Source organism: Carlito syrichta, unplaced genomic scaffold, assembly GCF_000164805.1.
Source record: "Carlito syrichta isolate Samal-C Ts95f unplaced genomic scaffold, Tarsius_syrichta-2.0.1 Scaffold306712, whole genome shotgun sequence".
Lineage (NCBI taxonomy): Eukaryota > Metazoa > Chordata > Mammalia > Primates > Tarsiidae > Carlito > Carlito syrichta.
In genome coordinates this window covers 566,719-585,423 of record NW_007250808.1, presented here as the reverse complement: position 1 = coordinate 585,423, position 18,705 = coordinate 566,719, and the positions used below count along the sequence as shown (strand labels likewise).

Sequence of the window (18,705 nt, the reverse complement as noted above, 5' to 3'; positions counted from 1 at the left end):
AGTAAATCTTCAAGAGATTTCTGGAAAGAGTAGGTAAGCATGTGTAGGTAAGAGCTGGTAATAGGACAGGAGAGAGGAACAGAAAAGAGAGATGGGGAATGTTTAAATTCTAGCCCAGGAGAACTGTTTTCCTCTCTCCCAGATTGTGAGGGGCTGTGACACCTGTTTCTATAGTGTTTAGCTCGTGTGAGTCTGGCAAATAGAGGAACAATATCAACATAACATGGAAGCTGTACTGGTTCATAAGTGATTTTTCCTTGACCAGGTGAGTTGGCACAGTGAGGACAGAAAGACGAACTTCATTAGGAAGGTTCACAGGCAGAAGTCCTCTACTATGAGAACATTAAAAATAAGTACAGCAACCAGGGCGCTCTTGCCAGGGAGGTGTGCCCCCAACCTTGCCCTTGTCTCCTGGCAATTTAGTCTGTATTTTAGAAGCCCCTTTCCATCTGCCTGTCTACAAGCCTGCAGGCCAGCCTTTCTGCTCTACTGGCTTTGTACATTTCCAATATTCCTCAAGGCAACCCCAAGCATGCTGGGCTACTTGCCTGAACTGTCCAAGTTATTTCCAAGGTATGCATTCTTTTTGTCCCTGCTTCATGTATGCAGATCATTAGGTTTTAAGTGATTTGTCCTATTTTAAGTGATTTACCCTATCTTTCTCATAAGCCTTGTAATTTTTAGTGCACAATTCTATAGAACACAATGTTCTCCAAGCTATGCTCTCCGAGGGCAGCATGGAAATTGACTCAGACAAGCCGAAAATTTCAGCACAGCTTCCACCAAGACATTTTATTGCAGACCGAAGAAAATCCCTTTGTTTGTTTGTTTATTTATTTATTTATTTTGAGTTGGAGTCTCACTCCGTTGCCCAGACTGGAGTGCACCGCTCCCGGCCACTGCAGCCTCGATCTGCTGGGCTCTGGCGATCCTTCCGCCTCAGCCTTCCAAGTAGCTGGAACTACAGGCGCGCACTACCATGCCTGGTTGATTTTTTATTTATTGTAGAGATGAGGTCTCGCCAAGTTGCCCAGGCAGGTCTCGAACCAGCGGCCTCAGGCAATCTACTCACCTCAGCTTCCCAAAGCGTGGGATTACAGGCTGAGCCACTGAGCCCGGCTCCCTTTGCTTATTTCAATCTTTGACTTTTTAGAATCATTTTTGTGTCAACCTCTCAAAAGGTTGATCATCTTAAGGAAAATGAAGTGACTGGATAAATTTGATCCCAGCCTAAATATAAAGTTATTTTATTAGGTTTTTAAAGAAATCTATTCTATTCTTCTTAACATGAATTAGTTTATTTCAATTTTCATTCAAGAAGCCAAGACAAGAAATCAGGAAAGCATTAAGGATATGTGATTGTTATAAAGTCTGCTACTTTGATTTTTATTAATGTTACCTAGACCCACAGATAAATAGCATATTCCAGAACAACTAGTTCCTCCAAATCTTTAGATGGCTGACTCTGCATTCAGGCCTTAGCCTAAATATTACTTCCTCAGAGTGGATTTCCTTAGCTACCTAGTCTAAGAGACTCTGCATTGTTAGATCACATTGTCCTGTTTGCTTTTCGATACTTGTTCTCTAACATTTTCTTGCATGTTTGCATACTGTTTATAGGCCTTCCCCCAAAAGAATGTAATCTCTATACAAGTAAAGACCTCCGGTCTTGTCAACTACTGTAAACAAGATCCCCTTTCTCATAAAACAACTGTAGGCTATATTTTCCAAAAGTTCATGCTTGATCTAAGATCTTCAATTTCTAAACAATTATATAATTATGGAGTACTTATAAAAGGTGGGAAAAAATAGGAAAATGCTAACCAAATTTGGCCAAGGCAGTACATAGATGAAAGGCAGTCAGCACCCATGTTTGCCCACCACAGTAGAATCCTCAGAATTTTTCCCAGGGATGTGTACTCTTTTACCTGTCATCCAATCCCTTGCTTCAGTTGGCTCACATAGCCCTACTCCCCTTCCTTGTGTGAACTACCATAGGAAGGTGGGACAAGAGAACAATGTAGTTGAGACTCAACACCTGGAGCCAGATAAGACTATCCTTATGAAGAGAGTAACTACTGTCTCTGAGTTCCCTGCTGTGCCACCATCTGGGCCCCCTGCTACCCACAGCTCTCCCTTAGTGTACCTTCATCAATGTCTGGAGGCAATCCGCCCACAAACACCTTGCGAGAGTATCGTTCCACTCTCTCCCCATTCTGGTGAGTGAAGCAGTGCGGAGAGCCCAGGCCGCTGTGAAGAGGCTGATCTCCACGGCCATCATCCAAGAACCCATCTTCCATTGGAAACAGTGAGGACTGACCTGGAATAAAAGCAGGAAAAAAGCTAACAGAAAATGCTCCTCACCACAGATGATCATGCACAAAGACAAGGAAAACGGCAGATTCAACACAACTGCTGCTTTTATTTTTCTCACTGAACAACACAGTCACTTAGATACGCTCTTGAATTCCTTCAAGTTCCCACTGAGTCAGAGAGAAGGCACATGGTTAAACAGAGGCTGCTTAAGTATCCCACTGGGGTTCAGAGACTCAAGTGAGGTGAGTTGAAGCACATCAGGAGAGCACTCTTCAGAAAGCAATTGGCTTGGCAGGGCCCCATGCCACTGGCAACCTAGACATGTACCCTGAGTATTACACTTGGCTGTGAGACACTGGACCACTTACATTTCTTTAAAAGATCAAACAGTATAGCCTGCGTAATTTCCTCTGAGAATGTGCTTAAGATGAGCAAGCAGACTTTTAAGGGGAGTGCTCATTTTAGTTTACCTTAACTAATGGGGTATAATCAAAAACCACTTAATGTTGTTATCCAACTTCAGTGTGTAGTCTTATAGAATTTAAGACTGTTAGGCATGCTAAAGATATATTTATTATAAGCTGGGTAATTATCAGCTTGCTAAGCTACTATCTATTTCTAAAAACCAGTCACTCAGTTTGCTGCTTGGAAATCTTATCATCCAGAATATATAAGCAGAAAACACCAGAGATGCCAATGTGAAACAGTCTTCCCATATTTACCTGACAGCAAAATATAAACTTGTAAATCATAAGGAAAACACAGACCTACAAATAACTGCAGAATCTCTCAAGTACTGTTTTATCACTTTGCAGGCTGCCAATTTCCTTCTAGGTACTACATGAGGAATTTGCTAAGTGTTCTTCCTTTACTGAAACATTCCAATGTCCTTTTGTTGCCACACTTGTCTTCAACTTCCATAACTAAACACAAATAATAACAGATCTGTTACAAATTTATCCTATAATACCATATGTCAGATGAAGACAAAAAATGATTACAAAATTAGAGGTTTGGACAACCCCCTTGGGTCCCCTCCCACTGTGGGAGCTTTTCTGTTCTCTCAATAAATCCTGCTTAAAACACACACACACACACACACACACACACACACACACACACACACACACACACAACTAGAGGTTATTTCCTGAATGGTCTTCAAAAATCACTGATATTTAAAATCTAAGCTATTTAGTTGTCTTACTTTCTTGTAAAAAGGCAAAATTATTTCAGGTGGCAAGAATAAGGTTTATTCAGGCACCTCTAGGAAACGATTCTTTAAAATTCCCTAAAATTTCTAGAGCTTCCCCCACCCTCATTGTTTGACGTTTATAGGATCGGTCATTTATTTAGCTTATCTCATCTTAAACCAAACGTATTACACTTACTTAGCTAAAAAAAAAAGAAAGTAGAGATAAGGTACTTAAGTATAATTGAAACTTCAAGACAATGAGGTATTTTGAGATTAGTCTGGCTATATTTTCCTTTTAAAGATTCTTTTTTTTCCTTAAGAAACTCCTTGCAGAAAGAAAAAAAAAAGCAAATATTCAGATATAAATAAATTGAGTTTCTAATATAAATAGGAAAATCATTTTTATTCAAATCCAAAACCTATTGTTCTGATAATTTCTTTAGAGTTCATTAGCCACTTCAAATAATAATAATGTTAACTATAACACAACAACTATGAAAGAATCAAAGCTGTACCTCATTTCCCCTCTCCCCTTCCCCACAAAAGGTTAGAAACTGAGCAAACTTGAGTCCTCTCCAAACACAACAGATACATTTAAAAGTTAGAAACAATAATGTTACCTCTCCTTCGCCCATAAGTCCTTGCTGCATGTCAAATGAGAAAAAACAAAAAAACAAAAAACAAAACAACCTTTCAAACATTGTCAAAAGAACCAACTGTGATTCATCTACCGGCTTGAAACTGAAAAATTGTAGGTATATTCTTCATTTCCTGGTAAATGTCTCAGAAATAAGGAACTGGATAGCAAGAGGCCAATTTAATGCATTCTTGGGCACTCTGAAGCTTTATTGAATCTCACTTGTTTTAAGATAAACTTTTATTGTAATTATTGCCCCAAGGTTCAAACTATTATGAAACTAAGGCGGTATGTAACATGATCTAAATCAACTATTACCATATTAATCATATTTTCTCTCATAATTCCCTGGTAACTAGCAATTTAGTAGATATATTTAATTTATGACTTTTTCACCACCAGAGGACAAATAGCAATTTCACAGTATTCCTACAGTATAAGTTAATTTCTTATAAAAGAAAATTCTAACAGATGAAATCTTTAAACAGGATATAAACTTCTTTTTAGCCAACAGTTTTCTGTCGCTAATCAAATATCCTACCAAGTCTCAAATGTTGAAAAGTAAAAGGATTGGTATTTTTATTGCCAAGTAGGGTGTAGCCAGGGGAAAAGAAAAGGTAATCAAAGGTCCAAGAGACTAGGGTAGGGGTGGGAGGGTATATCTGTATACTCAGCAAACGGCAGTATAAACTTAAACCAGCAAGCTTTTTTTCCCACATAGCGGCATAAATCAGGAAACTTTAGAGAAAATGTCTTCCCTGAAACAAACTGGCTCTTATAACCCCAGCCTGTCCAAATATACCTCAATTCTATTCAACAGACATTTCTTGAATGCCTGATCTTGCTGGGCACTGTGAATAAACAGTACACAGCCCTGACCCCAAAGGACTAGCAACCTTTAAGGCCAGAGGGTCCTATAAATGAATAAGGATAATGTAACATGTCCGTTGCTGCACTGGTCACGTGGAAGGTACAATATGAAGAGAGGAGGAAGATGAGGAAGTTGAGGTGGGGAGGCGTGGAGGGAAAGGGCATTTGAGTGATCTAAGTATCTTTAAGAAGTCACTACAAAAACTCACAAACTGGTCAGTATTTTTATTCTTTTTTTTGAGTTGGAGTCTCACTCTGTCACCCAGACTGGAGTGCAGTGGCCGCTCCTGGTCACCGCAGGCTCAATCTGCTGGGCTCAGGCGATCCTTCCGCCTCAGCTTTCCGAGTAGCCAGAATTACAGGTATGCGCTACCACGCCCAGCTAATTTTTGATTTATTGTAGAGATGAGGTCTCATCAAGTTGCCCAGACGGGTCTCGAACCCGTGGGCTCAGGCAATCCACTCACCTCAGCCTCCCAAGGCACGGGATTACAGGCTGAGTCACTGAACCTGGCTAGTATTTTTATTCTTATCAGTCTAGATAAATGCTAACTAAGTATAACTCAGAAATACCATGTATTTTCCAAAAGGAAACTATATCTCATACCAAAATATATCATTTCTACACTACTAAATGGCCCTGGAGTTCACCAAAGTATTTGAGCAAATAGATTAAAACAACATAAAACCTCTCTCAAGAAGTTAGGTTTTCACTTTAATAGGACTTAGGTTTAGGAGTGAAAGATATTTTCTGACTTAAGCAGATTAGAAAGACAAATGATATCACAAAAGCAGATGGTTGTTTAAGAACAATCTGCTCATTTAATCGCTTCAGTCTCTTGAGTAGCTGGGAATACAGTCATGTACCATCACACACAGCTAATTTTTAAATTTTTTTGCAGAGAGGAGGAATCGCTATATTCCCCAGGCTGGTCTCAAACCCCTGGGCTCAAGCAATCCTCCCGCCTCAGCCTCCCAAAGGGCTGAAATTACAGGCGTGAGCCACCATGCCCAGTTAGGTTCTGTCAATCTTAAAAAGTTGATTGATGCTACTTGGATTTCTGAGGAAGCAGACACTTGAAAAGAATAAGCTTTTAAAAATGACAAAATCAACATGAAAACTTTCATGGCTTCCATTACTTCAAAGATAAACACAGTTTTAGGAACAGTAAGTGCTGTAGAACAAAAGTTATAATCAAGTACCCTCAAAATCTTCAAACATGTATTTTCAAACTTTGATTATACACTGTAAAATTAAGCTGGGCAATATAAAAAGAATTCATAATGAAATCCTGAGATAAAATTCTGACAGCTATGGAGACAGTTTTCCATATTAAGGGAAAATAAGCTATAGATGAATAAAGTCTGCAGCTATCAAAAACTGCAAATCAAGTAATTAATATAAATTAATGCTAAAAAAATAAAAACAATGACATTCTAGAGCACATGAGAATGTCCAATTAACTTATAATAATGTATACATTATTTTTAGTGTAAAATCTGACATATGACATATATAGAAAAGTTAAAAAAAAAACATAAATTAATTTTCTACAAAGTAAGCATATCGATGAAACCAGAACCCAGATGTTAACAGAATGCAAAATGGAGTCACTCTATCCTATACATAAAAGATGTATGAAGCACCTTTCTCCTCACCTATTTCAAATTATATTAGTGCGTATAATATAGATTTCTGTAACATAGATCCTCACTGCTTTCCTGAGGAAAATGTCAGACAGATTTCAGATAGCTCTCATGACTATCAAGTATTGCTTATTATTGGATGTTTCTCAAATATCCAAGGAAGGGGCAAGTTAAAAAATGACTTTGTATTTAAAGAAATTTATGTTTTGGAAAAGTTCTAAGTCAGCTGAAATAAACTCTGCTCAAAACTTTCATTCAGTCAAAGGAACAGAGAATAGAGGTCATTATACAAAAAAGACACCTGCACTCAAATGTTCATGGCAGCACAATTCACAATTGCAAAGATATGGAATCAATTTAAATGCCCATCAACTAATCAGAGAATAATGAAACTGTGATATCTATCTATCTATTTATCTACCTATCAATCTATCTACCCCCCACTCGCCCATCCACACACATCACGGAATATTATTCAGCTATCAAAAGGAATAAAATAGCTGGGCTCGGTGGCTCAGCCTGTAATCCCGCGCTTTGGGAGGCTGAGGTGAGTGAATTGCCTGAGCCCGTGGGTTCAAGACCCGCCTGGGTAACTTGGCAAGACCTCATACCTATAATAAATTTAAAAAAATTAGCCGGGCATGGTGGCACGAGCCTGTAGTTCCAGCTACTTGGGAGGCTGAGGCAGAAGGATCACCTGAGCCCAGTGGGTCAAGGCTACAGTGGCCGTGAGCATGCCACTGCACTCCAACCTGGGTGACAGAGTAAGACTCCAACTCAAAAAAAAAAAAAAAAAATTCCATTAATCTGTGATGCCAGTCTTGCAAAGAAGGTACAGAAAGGCTTATCAGGACTATCTCCCTCCCTCTCTCTCTACATAGTTCATTATAAAAACATTATTCATCTCTTAAAAAGTATATTTTGTCATTTATTGCAACATCTGTAATAGTCAAAAGGAATCCAAGTATCCATAATAGTGATAAATTCATAAGAATACATAGTATACAGCCATTTTAAAATGTGGCGCATATTTATGTGCCTAAAGCTCTCTAAGATGTAGCTTGCATGAAGTATCTCAGTGTGTACTGTGTGGTCCTTATTGTGCAAATGTAAAAATAAAAAAAAAGATATGTAGGAATATGCATGAATTGTTTTTTTCTAGAAACAATCACAAGAACCTCTGGAGAGACAAACTGGGACAGGCAAAGAAAGCAAGCATGTTTTATCCTTGTTTTATTCCCTTCTATACCATTTGAACTTATTATTGTGTATGCTATATTTTGATATTTGTTAACAGAGCCTTTTTGGTTTTCTTCTTGGTTTTATTTTATTTTAATTTAATTTTTGGAGTCAAAGTCTCACATTGTTGCTCAGGCTGGAGTGCAGTGGCACAATCATGGCTCACCGCAGCCTCAAACTCCTGAAACTCCCGAAACTCAAGAGATCCTCCTGCATCAGCTTCCCACTTAGCTAGGACTACAGACGTGTACCACATAGCTAATTTTTAAAATTTTTTTTGTAGAGGAAAGGTCTCGCTGTGTTGCCTAGGCTGGGCTCAAACAATCCTCCTGCCTCAGCCTCCCAAAGTGCTGGGATTATAAGGCATGAGCTACCGTGCCCAGCCTCTTCTTGGTTTTGATTTTATCTTAATATTAGGTTAAAAACAAACAAATAATATATTAAAGAAAAGCATCCTTTTCTATGCCAGAACCTAATCAATTCTGTAAAGAGTACGATTTGGGGCCATGAAGGATAAATTATTCATAGTTATTACTAGGCAATGAAAGCATTGACCCAGTTCAGGTTACTCTGATCTACCTTAGCTCTCCATCTACATGTACCTTCACTACCCCTATGGTGAGAAGGCAGATAGCAATTCTCTTTGGAAAAAAAGGGAGTGGCTTACCAAAGAACTGACTTTTCCAGTAAGACTAAAAGGAAAATGTGGGGGAATTAGCTAAATTAGTAAATCAGTTAAAAAGATATAAGTCAGCAGGGCTCGGTGGCTCAGCCTGTAATCCCACACTTTGGGAGGCTGAGGTGAGTGGATTGCCTGAGCCCACGGGTTCGAGACCCTCCTGGGCAACTTGGCGAGACCTCTCATCTCTACAATAAATCAAAAAAATTAGCCGGGTGTGGTAGAGCGCGCCTGTAGTTCCAGCTACTTGGAAGGCTGAGGCGGAAGGATTGCCGGAGTCCAGCAGGTCGAGGCTGTAGTGGTCGGGAGCGGCCACTGCACTCCAGTCTAGGTGACAGAGTGAGACTCCAACTCAAAACAAACAAAAAAGATATATGTCAAAGGCCCAAAGCTAAATGGAATAAATCTGTGAACAAAAGAATAAAGATGGAACCAGAAAGCAGACACAATCATTACAAAGATCAAAACATACAACTCAAAAGATGCAAAGAATCATTTAAAATTATAAGTTAACCACTCATTTAACATTCTCACTGCCACAACATTAATTCACACATAGTTAGAATTTCCTGTCACATTGGTTTGTGTTTATGTTACCTTGTTGGTACAACAACATTCTGGAAAAGTTAATAAGATATGATAAAGATATGACACTATTATTTATAAAGACCTACTTTAGAGCAGAGAATGCTGCTCTGGTTTCTGTATATTCATATCTCTCAGTTTTCTTACTTACAAAAATAGGGGGCAAATGAGAGAATAGACACTATGTATGTATTTAATGGTCAGAAGTCACATGCTCAATAAACAATCTCTTCCCTTTCTCAAAAGTAAACTCATATATATGCTCTTCTTAGTTGGATCTTCAACAATTGTTCTCAGATTTTCCATTAGTATTCTAAGGAAATCGATTCCAGAGCACTTTATAGTACGTTTTCATATTATCTTCTTCGTGAAGGGATCTTTCAACAAGTTTCTTACTATAGAGACTAGAGTCATAATATATACATTTTCAGTAAATGACCATAATTTACATTTTTCTTGGGTAAATTATACCCTAATTTTTGCAATTTTTCTCCCCCTCTCAAGCAAACAATCTTCCTCCTTTCATTCCAAAAAAACTATAATTAAGAGATGGTGTTTCAACAACCACTGGGAAGAGGAGAACCTATTCAGTAAATGGTGCTGGGAAAACTGGCTGACCACATGCAGAAGAATGAAACAGGACCCCTATCACCATAAACAAAAATCAACTCTAAAGGGATCAAAGACCTAAACGTAAAACCTCAAACTATAAGAATCTTAGAAAACGCAGGAGACACCCTTACAGAAATCAGAGTAGGCAACCAATTCCTGATTAAAACCCCAGATGACCATGCCATAAGAGATAAAATAAGCTGGGCTCGGTGGCTCAGCCTGTAATCCTGTGCTTTGGGAGGCTGAGGTGAGTAGATTGCCTGAGCCCGCGGGTTTAAGACCCGCCTGGGCAACTTGGCGAGACTTCATCTCTACAATAAATCAAAAAAATTAGCCGGGTGTGGTAGCGTGAGCCTGTAGTTCCAGCTACTTGGAAGGCTGAGGCAGAAGGATCACCAGAGCCCAGCAGGTTTAGGCTGCAGTGGCCAGGAGAGTGCCACTGCACTCCAGTCTGGGTGACAGAGTGAGACTCCAACTTAAAAAAAAAAAAGAGAGAGAGATAAGATAGACAAGTGGGACCTCATTAAACTGAAAAGCTTCTGCAAAGCAAAAGAAACCATCAAGAGAGCTGGGAGACAGCCCCACAGAATGGGAAAAAAATATCTGCCACAAAGGCCTAACATCCAGGATCTACAAGGAACTCAAATGTACCGAAAGGAAAAAAACAAACTGCCCCATTAAAAAGTGGGCAAAAGACATGAACAGACACTTCTCAAAAGAAAATATAAGGGGAGCCAAAAGACACATGAATTGTTCAGCCTCACTAATCATCAGAGAAATACACATCAAAACCACATGGAGATACCATCTAACCCCAGTAAGAATGGCCATCATTAATAAAACAAAAAGCAACAGATGCTGGCAAGGATGCAGAGAAGAGGGAACACTTCTACACTGCTGGTGGGAATGCAAACTAGTTCAACCTCTATGGAAAACAGTGTGGCGATTTCAAAAAGAACTAGAAATTAGCCTTCCATATGATCCAGCAATTCCACTACTGGGAATATACCCAGAAGAACTCAAATCATTCTCCAAAAAAGATACCTGCACATGCATGTTTACTGTAGCACTATTCACAAGAGAAAAAACATGGAACCAATTGTGCTGCCTGTTGAAACTGGACAGGATAAAAAAAAAATGTGGTACATATACGCAATGGAATATTACACAGCCATAAAGAAGGACAAACATATGAACTTCACAGCAACTTGGATGTATTTAGAGTCTATAATACTCAGTGATCTATCACAGAAACAAAAAACAAAGCACCAAACGTTTTCACTCATAAGTATATATTTATCATAATACTATAATAAAGGGATTGGCAGTAGTGGGATACTGCCAGGGTGTGGGTGTAAAGGGGGCAAAACATCAATAAGAATAACTGATCTCAAACCAGGCAAAGTGGGGATCAAAGGGAGGCCCAAACTTTACCTGTTCGATGTCCACTTGTATACCTAATCCTGAACTGTACACCACATCTTTAAAATAAAAAATCTCAAGGTTAAAAAAAGAAAGAAAGAAACAGAGATGGTGTTTTATGCTAACCTTTAAAAGATCACTTACTAAAATCTCCTACTGGGGGACAAGCAAATATTTAGTTGATGCTTCTAAGTAAACAGATATTCTCAGAGAAAAGAAAGTACACGCATGAGTTGTTAAAACTTTTTTTTGGTAGTTCTATAACTTTCTCCTGCCACAAGTTTCATTTATGAAGTAGCTAATCCTAAGGGCTAAGGCGTGGATTGAGAGGTTACAAAAAAAGTACAATACACAAGTACTTTCACACAGAGAAAGTGGTGATTTCTTAAACAAAATAAAGTTTTAAGCTGGGTAAAAGGAAAATTAATCTTTTAATCCAATGTCTAGCTCAGAGTCAAATCAAGATACTCCAGAGGTATGAGTCTGGCCTATGTGTAGCACTCCCACTCACGTAGCTGAAAAACTGAGTTTCATGGCTGCTTTTCATAACCATAAAATGAACATTCTAACTAAATTCCTACCCACATGAAATTTACTAATTAAAGGCATCTCTTATGGGTCAAATTGTGTCCCCTAACCCCCAGTACCTCAGAATGTGACTTTTGTTTTGGAGATAGGGTCTATAAAGAGATAAATAAGGCTAAATGAGGTCACTGGGGTGGGTGCTAACCTATTATGACTGGTGTCCTTAAAAGAGTAGGACACAGACATGCACAGAAGACATGTAAAGACACAGTCATCTACAAGCCAAGGAGAGATGCCTCAGAAGAAATCAACCCCAATGACACTTTTACCTTTTGCTTCTAGCCTCCAGAACTGTGAGGAATAAGTATCTGTCCAAGTTATGCAGTCTGTGGTACTTATGACAGCCCTAGAAAGTTTGGTTTTCAAAATACATTGAAAATCTAAGCACTTTCCCTAAAACTACACCTCAAAATCATTTCTCAACTCATAACACAGCATAAATTGAATAATTCCCTAGAATGTACATCATAACATTCTTAGCAGTTTTCACTCACTGTTGAATTATACTGGCATTGCCTTTTAAAAGTCATGAGAGGCATATGGAGGTCACTAATAGTATGAAAATTGATGATTAAGCGTGGCAAAAAAATAATAAGAAATTTGATCCAAGGATGAGCAAACCCTACTTGTCTTTGTGCAAGCAAATTCCAACAACTGCCGAAAACTGGCTGACAACTATGACTTTTCTTCTCATTTATTGTGGATTTAAACCCCACTTCTTTCCCCAAAAGCTGTGAGATTGCTTGACATTTTCAAAATAAAACATACATTAAAAATCACAAGGCCAAATTCAAATGTTCATGTGAAAAAGAACATAAACCATTCTGCCGTGTTTTTATCATAACACAACAAGAAAGACTTTCAACTCAACAGATACCTGGAAGATAAAGCTCTCAAAGTTACAGCTGAAACAAAGCAGGATGGCTATCTAATCACCTTTTCAAGGTTTTTAAAAGCCTGTATAGGACAGGTGCAGGAGCTCATGCCTATAATCCCAAAACTTCGGGAGGTGGAGACAAGAGGATTGCCTGAGCCCAGGGATTCGAGATCAGCCTAGAACAGAGGGAGACCTCGTCTCTACAGTAAGTCAAAAAAACAAGTTGGATATGGTTGGTGTGCCTGTAGTTCCAGCTACTTGGAAGGCTGAGGCAGAAGGATCATCTGAGCCTGGAAAGTTAAGGCTGTCATAACTGTGAGCGTGCTACTGCGCTGCAGCCTGGGTGACAGAGTGAGAGTCTGACTCAAAAAATAAATATACATACACACATACATACATAAAAGCCGGAATAGATTATTTGTGGTAGACAGGGAAGAACAGTTCTTTGCAGCTCCTTTCAGTCTTAAACAATGACTGTTAAGTAACACAATGTATTAGGCTTTTATTTTCAGTTTTAAGTAAAGGTTGCATACACAAAACACGAAGGGAATACAACTGAAAGTGAATATAGTTTGAAACTACCTACCTTATTTAGTAGACAAAGAAAGCACATCCAAGAGTAGACCTTTTTTACAAACTCATCTTAATCCCTTGTTTGTATTTTTTCTAATAAATTTTCAGCATTAATTTTCCTAGCCAAAAAAATACTTATTCTAATTATTTAATTTTGACGTGCTGTGTCCCAGGTGCATACATTTAATTCTCACTACAACCCTATGTTGGGTAGTATTTGTAATTCTTACCTTTATCTTCATTAAGCACAATTCATTACACCAGATTTGTAACCTAGGTACCCCCAGAACCTGAGCTAAAGTGAAAGCAAAGCTACTAAGTACCAATACATGAATGAGATTAATTGATCTACGAACGTGATTCACTCTAGAAAATGTTTCACAAATGTGACTGAGAGAATGGACAACATTCACACCATAAGTCAAGGTCACTAAGGAATTGTCTCAATACCCCTCCTTCCCACTTAGCTTTAATTTCATGACTTTTCAGCAAGTTTCTGCTATACTCTGGACTTTGCTACTGAGAGACAGTGGGTCCACCAATCACCTCCAGCATCGGGTCTAGCTAGAAGTTTTATTCAATATAAATGAATAAAGTGGCATCTGGTCCTAACTGGTTGGTTATTAAAAACTAAAACTTGATCAAATCTGACAAAGTAGATTTAGGGCCCCACAAAGCTGAATATTAGACCATGGCATTCACAATCCTACACTCTTGATTCTTGCTTGAGGAACCAACAAGTTTCCCCTCTGTTCTTTTTTTATTGTCATATCTTTGAGGTTGAGACAATGTTAAACTCAGACAGTATACTTTTATAATAAACAAAATTTCTATGTATGCAAAAGTAGAAACTATCTAGTCCCCTCCTAGAATTCATTGACCAGTAAAATTTCAAAACAAGTATCTGGAGGAAAAGTTATCTTTATTTTTTATTTGACAAGCAAAGGTCATTAAAAAATAATCTATTTTTTTAAAGAAGGATATTAATGAAGAAAAAATGAAAGACAATCTCATAATAATAGATTTTTTTTCTTAATTAAATAAATTTAGCTTTAGGAAAACCCATTAGAGAGAGTTTATTTTTCTCACCTCAACACAGTGGGCCCCAGGGGCAACTGATCCAACAGAACAACTTCATGAGAAAACTGAGATTAAAAAGAGTTGACCACTTTGCCTAAGATGACACAGCAATATCTCAAATCTTGGTTCACTGCAGTTTCCAGCATATGGACCTGACTCTGGAACTACATGTATCCCTTATGTCCTCCTTGTCCCGATACCACTGTCACTACTGGGTTTGGGTTTTGCCATATATACATTTATGCTGGAATATCATACTATGGCATTGTTTCTGGCACTGTAGCATAAGAGACCAAAGTTTGATGAATAAGTAAGTGAGGGCTTTCATAAACTACACAGTCTCCAGAAGATCTGATGTACCCAGAGACTTTCTAAAACAAATCTCTTCTAACTTTTTCTGGCTCAGCAATCCTGCATTCTATAGCACACTAATTTCAAATGCTAACCCAAAGGAGATCTGGTTATAAAAATAATTTTTAATTCCTCATTCACAACATACCATAGACAAAGAGTGGAAGGTGTTTTGCTTGTTTTTGTTCTGGAAATGATGAGAGTATAGTTATTTAGTCAAGAACACTTCTTAAAGGTTGTGGGACTTAAAATGAGTTTTGAGAAATGGAAGGCATCACCCACACACACAGATCTGAAAGCTATATTGGATAGTAAGTGAACAGAAAAGAAGTTAACAAAACCTCTGTATTTTACCTAGTTGTTTTATACTATGATACTTAAAAATAGATACTGAAGTTCTTTCATTCCTTCTGTGAGTGGATGTCCCTCCTTTCCTGTGAAACCTAGCTTGCTTCATTATGTACATAAAAGGAGAACTCAGCAGAACATCAGTAATATTTAGAACAGGTAAGGAGAATCTGCTGAAGGCACTGTGAAAGTCAGTAGTACTTCCTTCTTGCTCTCACTAGACAGCAAGCAGTAAATGACCTCGTCCAATGCACTGTCAAGCACTGTGGTATTAGGCTACCCTTTTCTGGTTTTAGATCTCTGATTACCCTCTGCTTGTCCTGGAACATTTTTCCATCTACATGAAAATGACTTTTATGTTGACATTTCAAAGATCACTTTGCAGAAGTTAATGTTAGATAAAGCCAGTTTTTATGGGTCGTTATGGGATTCTCATTGTCACCAAGTTCAAGAGAGGGAATTGGTTGGACTTCACATTTAAAAAATGAAAAAGCTTTGCACAATTTTGAGGTAAAAGAATTACTTTTAAAATAGCTGATAGTTTAATGGCAACTTACAATGATTACAAAACAAACTAATGTAATTTCTCTACTTGTTGAAGCACAACTACTGTATTTTCTCTTAGTACTAACTTGTATCAGTTTTGTGCACTTCACTAGGGTAAATCAATTATCACTTACCATTAATAAGCAGAGAGCTATCGGATCCTGGATATGAATAGTTTAGACGACCTGAAGGTAAAAGAAGGCCGTTACTAAATTTACTTTTTTTCATAAATGGTTTAAAGTTATTCAATAACAGAGCTGAATTGACTGTTTTTAAATAGGCAAGGTATTTGAATCAGAGGATGGATCAATCAGCATGTTCACCAATATTCAAAAAGGGAAAGTTTGAAAGTGGGAAAATAAAATACCCCTCATATTTAACTACTAGGTAATTCTAATTTCCAAATCCCCATCCAAAGTAATTTTCTTTATGCCATATGTTCTAATAACAATTCATTTGACAATCTTCACATTTTTTGCCCCATAAATGTGAAAATATTTTTTCATTTGTGTAGTGTTTTGTTACTTTTAAACATATGTAATTAGCAGTAATAATTTCCTATGTGATGCATAACAAAAGTGCTAGACTTATGCCTACATATACAGACATGCTGATGGGTTTAATTTCAGGTTTAGGGGATTATACACAGAGGTAAAGATGAACACTTCATTGTACTTACACATGATGGAAAATATCAAAAGCCCAGAATACAGCAGGCACACAGCAGGCACTCAACAAACACACGGTTATATTCCTTCAAAATTTGAAGTGTGTCAAAATCTAGTTTTGAACCTAAAATGGGTATCCAAGATGCCCCTCAGAATAGATTTGTGAAGGTACTAAAATTTTTTTTGGATGAACTGTCTTCCAAAATTGGTAGCCACAAAATCATGGAGTAAATATCACTGGGACTAATCTATCTTTGAGGAATTGTATTGGTTATAGAAGAGTTTTCACACATAAATTCAGGGATCTAAACCACAAATCCTTGTGAGTGCATATCATGTACTTAGTTCTATGCTGTAAGTTATAACATAAGAATCATCATGACAATGTGTTTTAGTCACCAAACCCTCCATGCCATCTGTACCCACCTTCAGAAAAACTGCTGGAAACCCTCAACAAGTCTTGCTCATCTCGGGAATGGACAAGGGAACCTGGCTATTAATTTCCTACAATAGTCCAGCACTCTATACTTCAGGATTAGTGTGAAAAGTTAAAATGGACTCTAAACTAAAAACATTCCCTTGGGAAATAGCTGACTAAGAGTTGATCCTACAGAACCATGACTCTCAAAGGTTATAGAAAAGCATATAAGCAGAGGTTTTTCCAAGCCTTGAGGCTGGGGCAAACCTTCCAAGATGCCAGCAAAGACTGCTGGCAGCAAGGACTATTAAACATGCTAGTCCACGGACCACTTGGAACCAGAGCTAACATGTGGTCCCATCAATCTAACAGCTACACATTAACAACTCTAATGGAACTTTAGGCCTTTAATGTTTCGTCGTTGTTGTTGTGTGAGTAGGAGTCTCACTCTGTTGTCCAGACTGGAGTGCAGTGGCATGCTCACAGCCACTGTGGCCTCAACCTGCTGGATTCAGGCAATCTTTCCGCCTCAACCTTCCAAGTAGCTGGAACTACAGGCATGTGTCACCACGCCTGACTAATTTTTTGATTTATTGTAGAAATGAGGTTTCGCCAAGTTGCCCAGGCTGGTCTCGAACCCATGAGCTCAGGTAATCCTCTCACCTTGGCTTCCCAAAGTGCTGGGATTATTGGCATGAGTCACTGCACCCAGCCAAGTCTTTAATGTTTTAAAATCCTGCTTCTTCAAAGTCTCCACAGAAATGAAATCATGCCATGAAAAGAAAAACTGTTCTCTACTGCTAGCAGCTTTAATTAATCCATATCCAAAACTTGGGGTCTAATATGAAACAAAACTTGAATTTATTTATAATTTAAAACCAAATAAAAGCATTTTTAAAAATTAAGTTGTTAACTGTTCCACTTAAAATTTCAGCTTATTCCTATTTAGAGAATGGGAGTAGGGATAGAGATGGGAAAGAAAAAGGAAAAATTAATTTTGATATTTCAATTTTCTCCTAAAAATTGCTTTCATTCTTTAATGCTAAAGCACACAGTCAGTATACAAATCTAGTGATTTCTATCTGAACTGCTTTTAACTACAGCTTAGATCTTATGACTTGTCACAAGTATTTTTTTTTTCTTTTTAAGATAGACTTGCGATGCTAGGAACGAGAACATGACCCTAACTGTTAAAAACCTGGGGTTGGCAGCAGAGTACTGTTTCTGAATCACAACTCAAAACAGCAGCTGATTTTCTGTCATGGAATGTATGCATACATTTGATACCTGTAAAACTCTAGTAAGGGAACTAACAAGAGCCATCACGCATACTACTTTCCTTTATCATAAAACATTTTTGAAAGAATGACTAAGTTAATACAGAAACAAAAATATTTAATTACATTCACTGAAGTTAAGGGCTAAGAGAAAACGTTTTGTTTTATCTAAGAAGATACTCTAACTTTTTGTAATGCTAACACTCTCACTGAGACCAGGGCTGTTCTATATGAACCACAATGCCTCTTATTTGATGTCAAGGAAGGATGATTAGCAATGAGAATCCAAAGTACAAATTATTAAACTGGCTGGTCCAGTTTAACAAATGAACTTCCACTTTATCAGAAATTCATTTTTTGGGTAGCCTTTAAAGAGAAAGGGAGACTATTCCAACTTGACAGGAACAGAAATGTCCCTTAACTCAGTTGTGAGTTTACCTCATTACATACTCCCGAAAAGCCCCCCAACCAAAGTAGGTGACCTTTGAAACTCTTGCTCTTTTGTCTTCTGAATACAGTAATTCTACCCTTCAGCTAAGACACAATGTGAAACTGAAGAATCATTGACAAAGTTCATAGTTGAACTCTGGAAGTGATAGTTGTTCTTAATTGTTTTTTTAATCTGGCCTTGTGATATGATTCCTGTCAGGCTAGAATCAATTTTGTTCTCTGAGTTACAAATACATCTGTGACACTCTGTTAAACAATCAGCTTCTTTTTACTTAAATTTTAAAATATAAGCAGTGACACGAAGAACCCTTGTCTTTTTTTTTTTTTTTT

General features: G+C 37.9%; 1 protein-coding gene across 5 annotated transcripts in view; it reads right to left on the bottom strand.

The window, feature by feature from the left end:
* CPEB4 (cytoplasmic polyadenylation element binding protein 4) overlaps positions 1-18,705 on the bottom strand; it is a 73,273-nt gene that overhangs the window by 13,979 nt on the left and 40,589 nt on the right. For 2 of the 5 annotated variants that reach the window (XM_008063288.2, XM_021715137.1), the window contains exon 3: positions 2,147-2,320. In XM_008063288.2, the coding sequence (XP_008061479.1) occupies positions 2,147-2,320 (174 nt within the window). Of the gene's footprint in view, positions 1-2,146; positions 2,321-4,131; positions 4,156-15,696; positions 15,748-18,705 lie in introns of all 5 variants that reach the window. The other 3 variants (XM_008063286.2, XM_008063287.2, XM_021715136.1) reach the window with 3 other exon arrangements.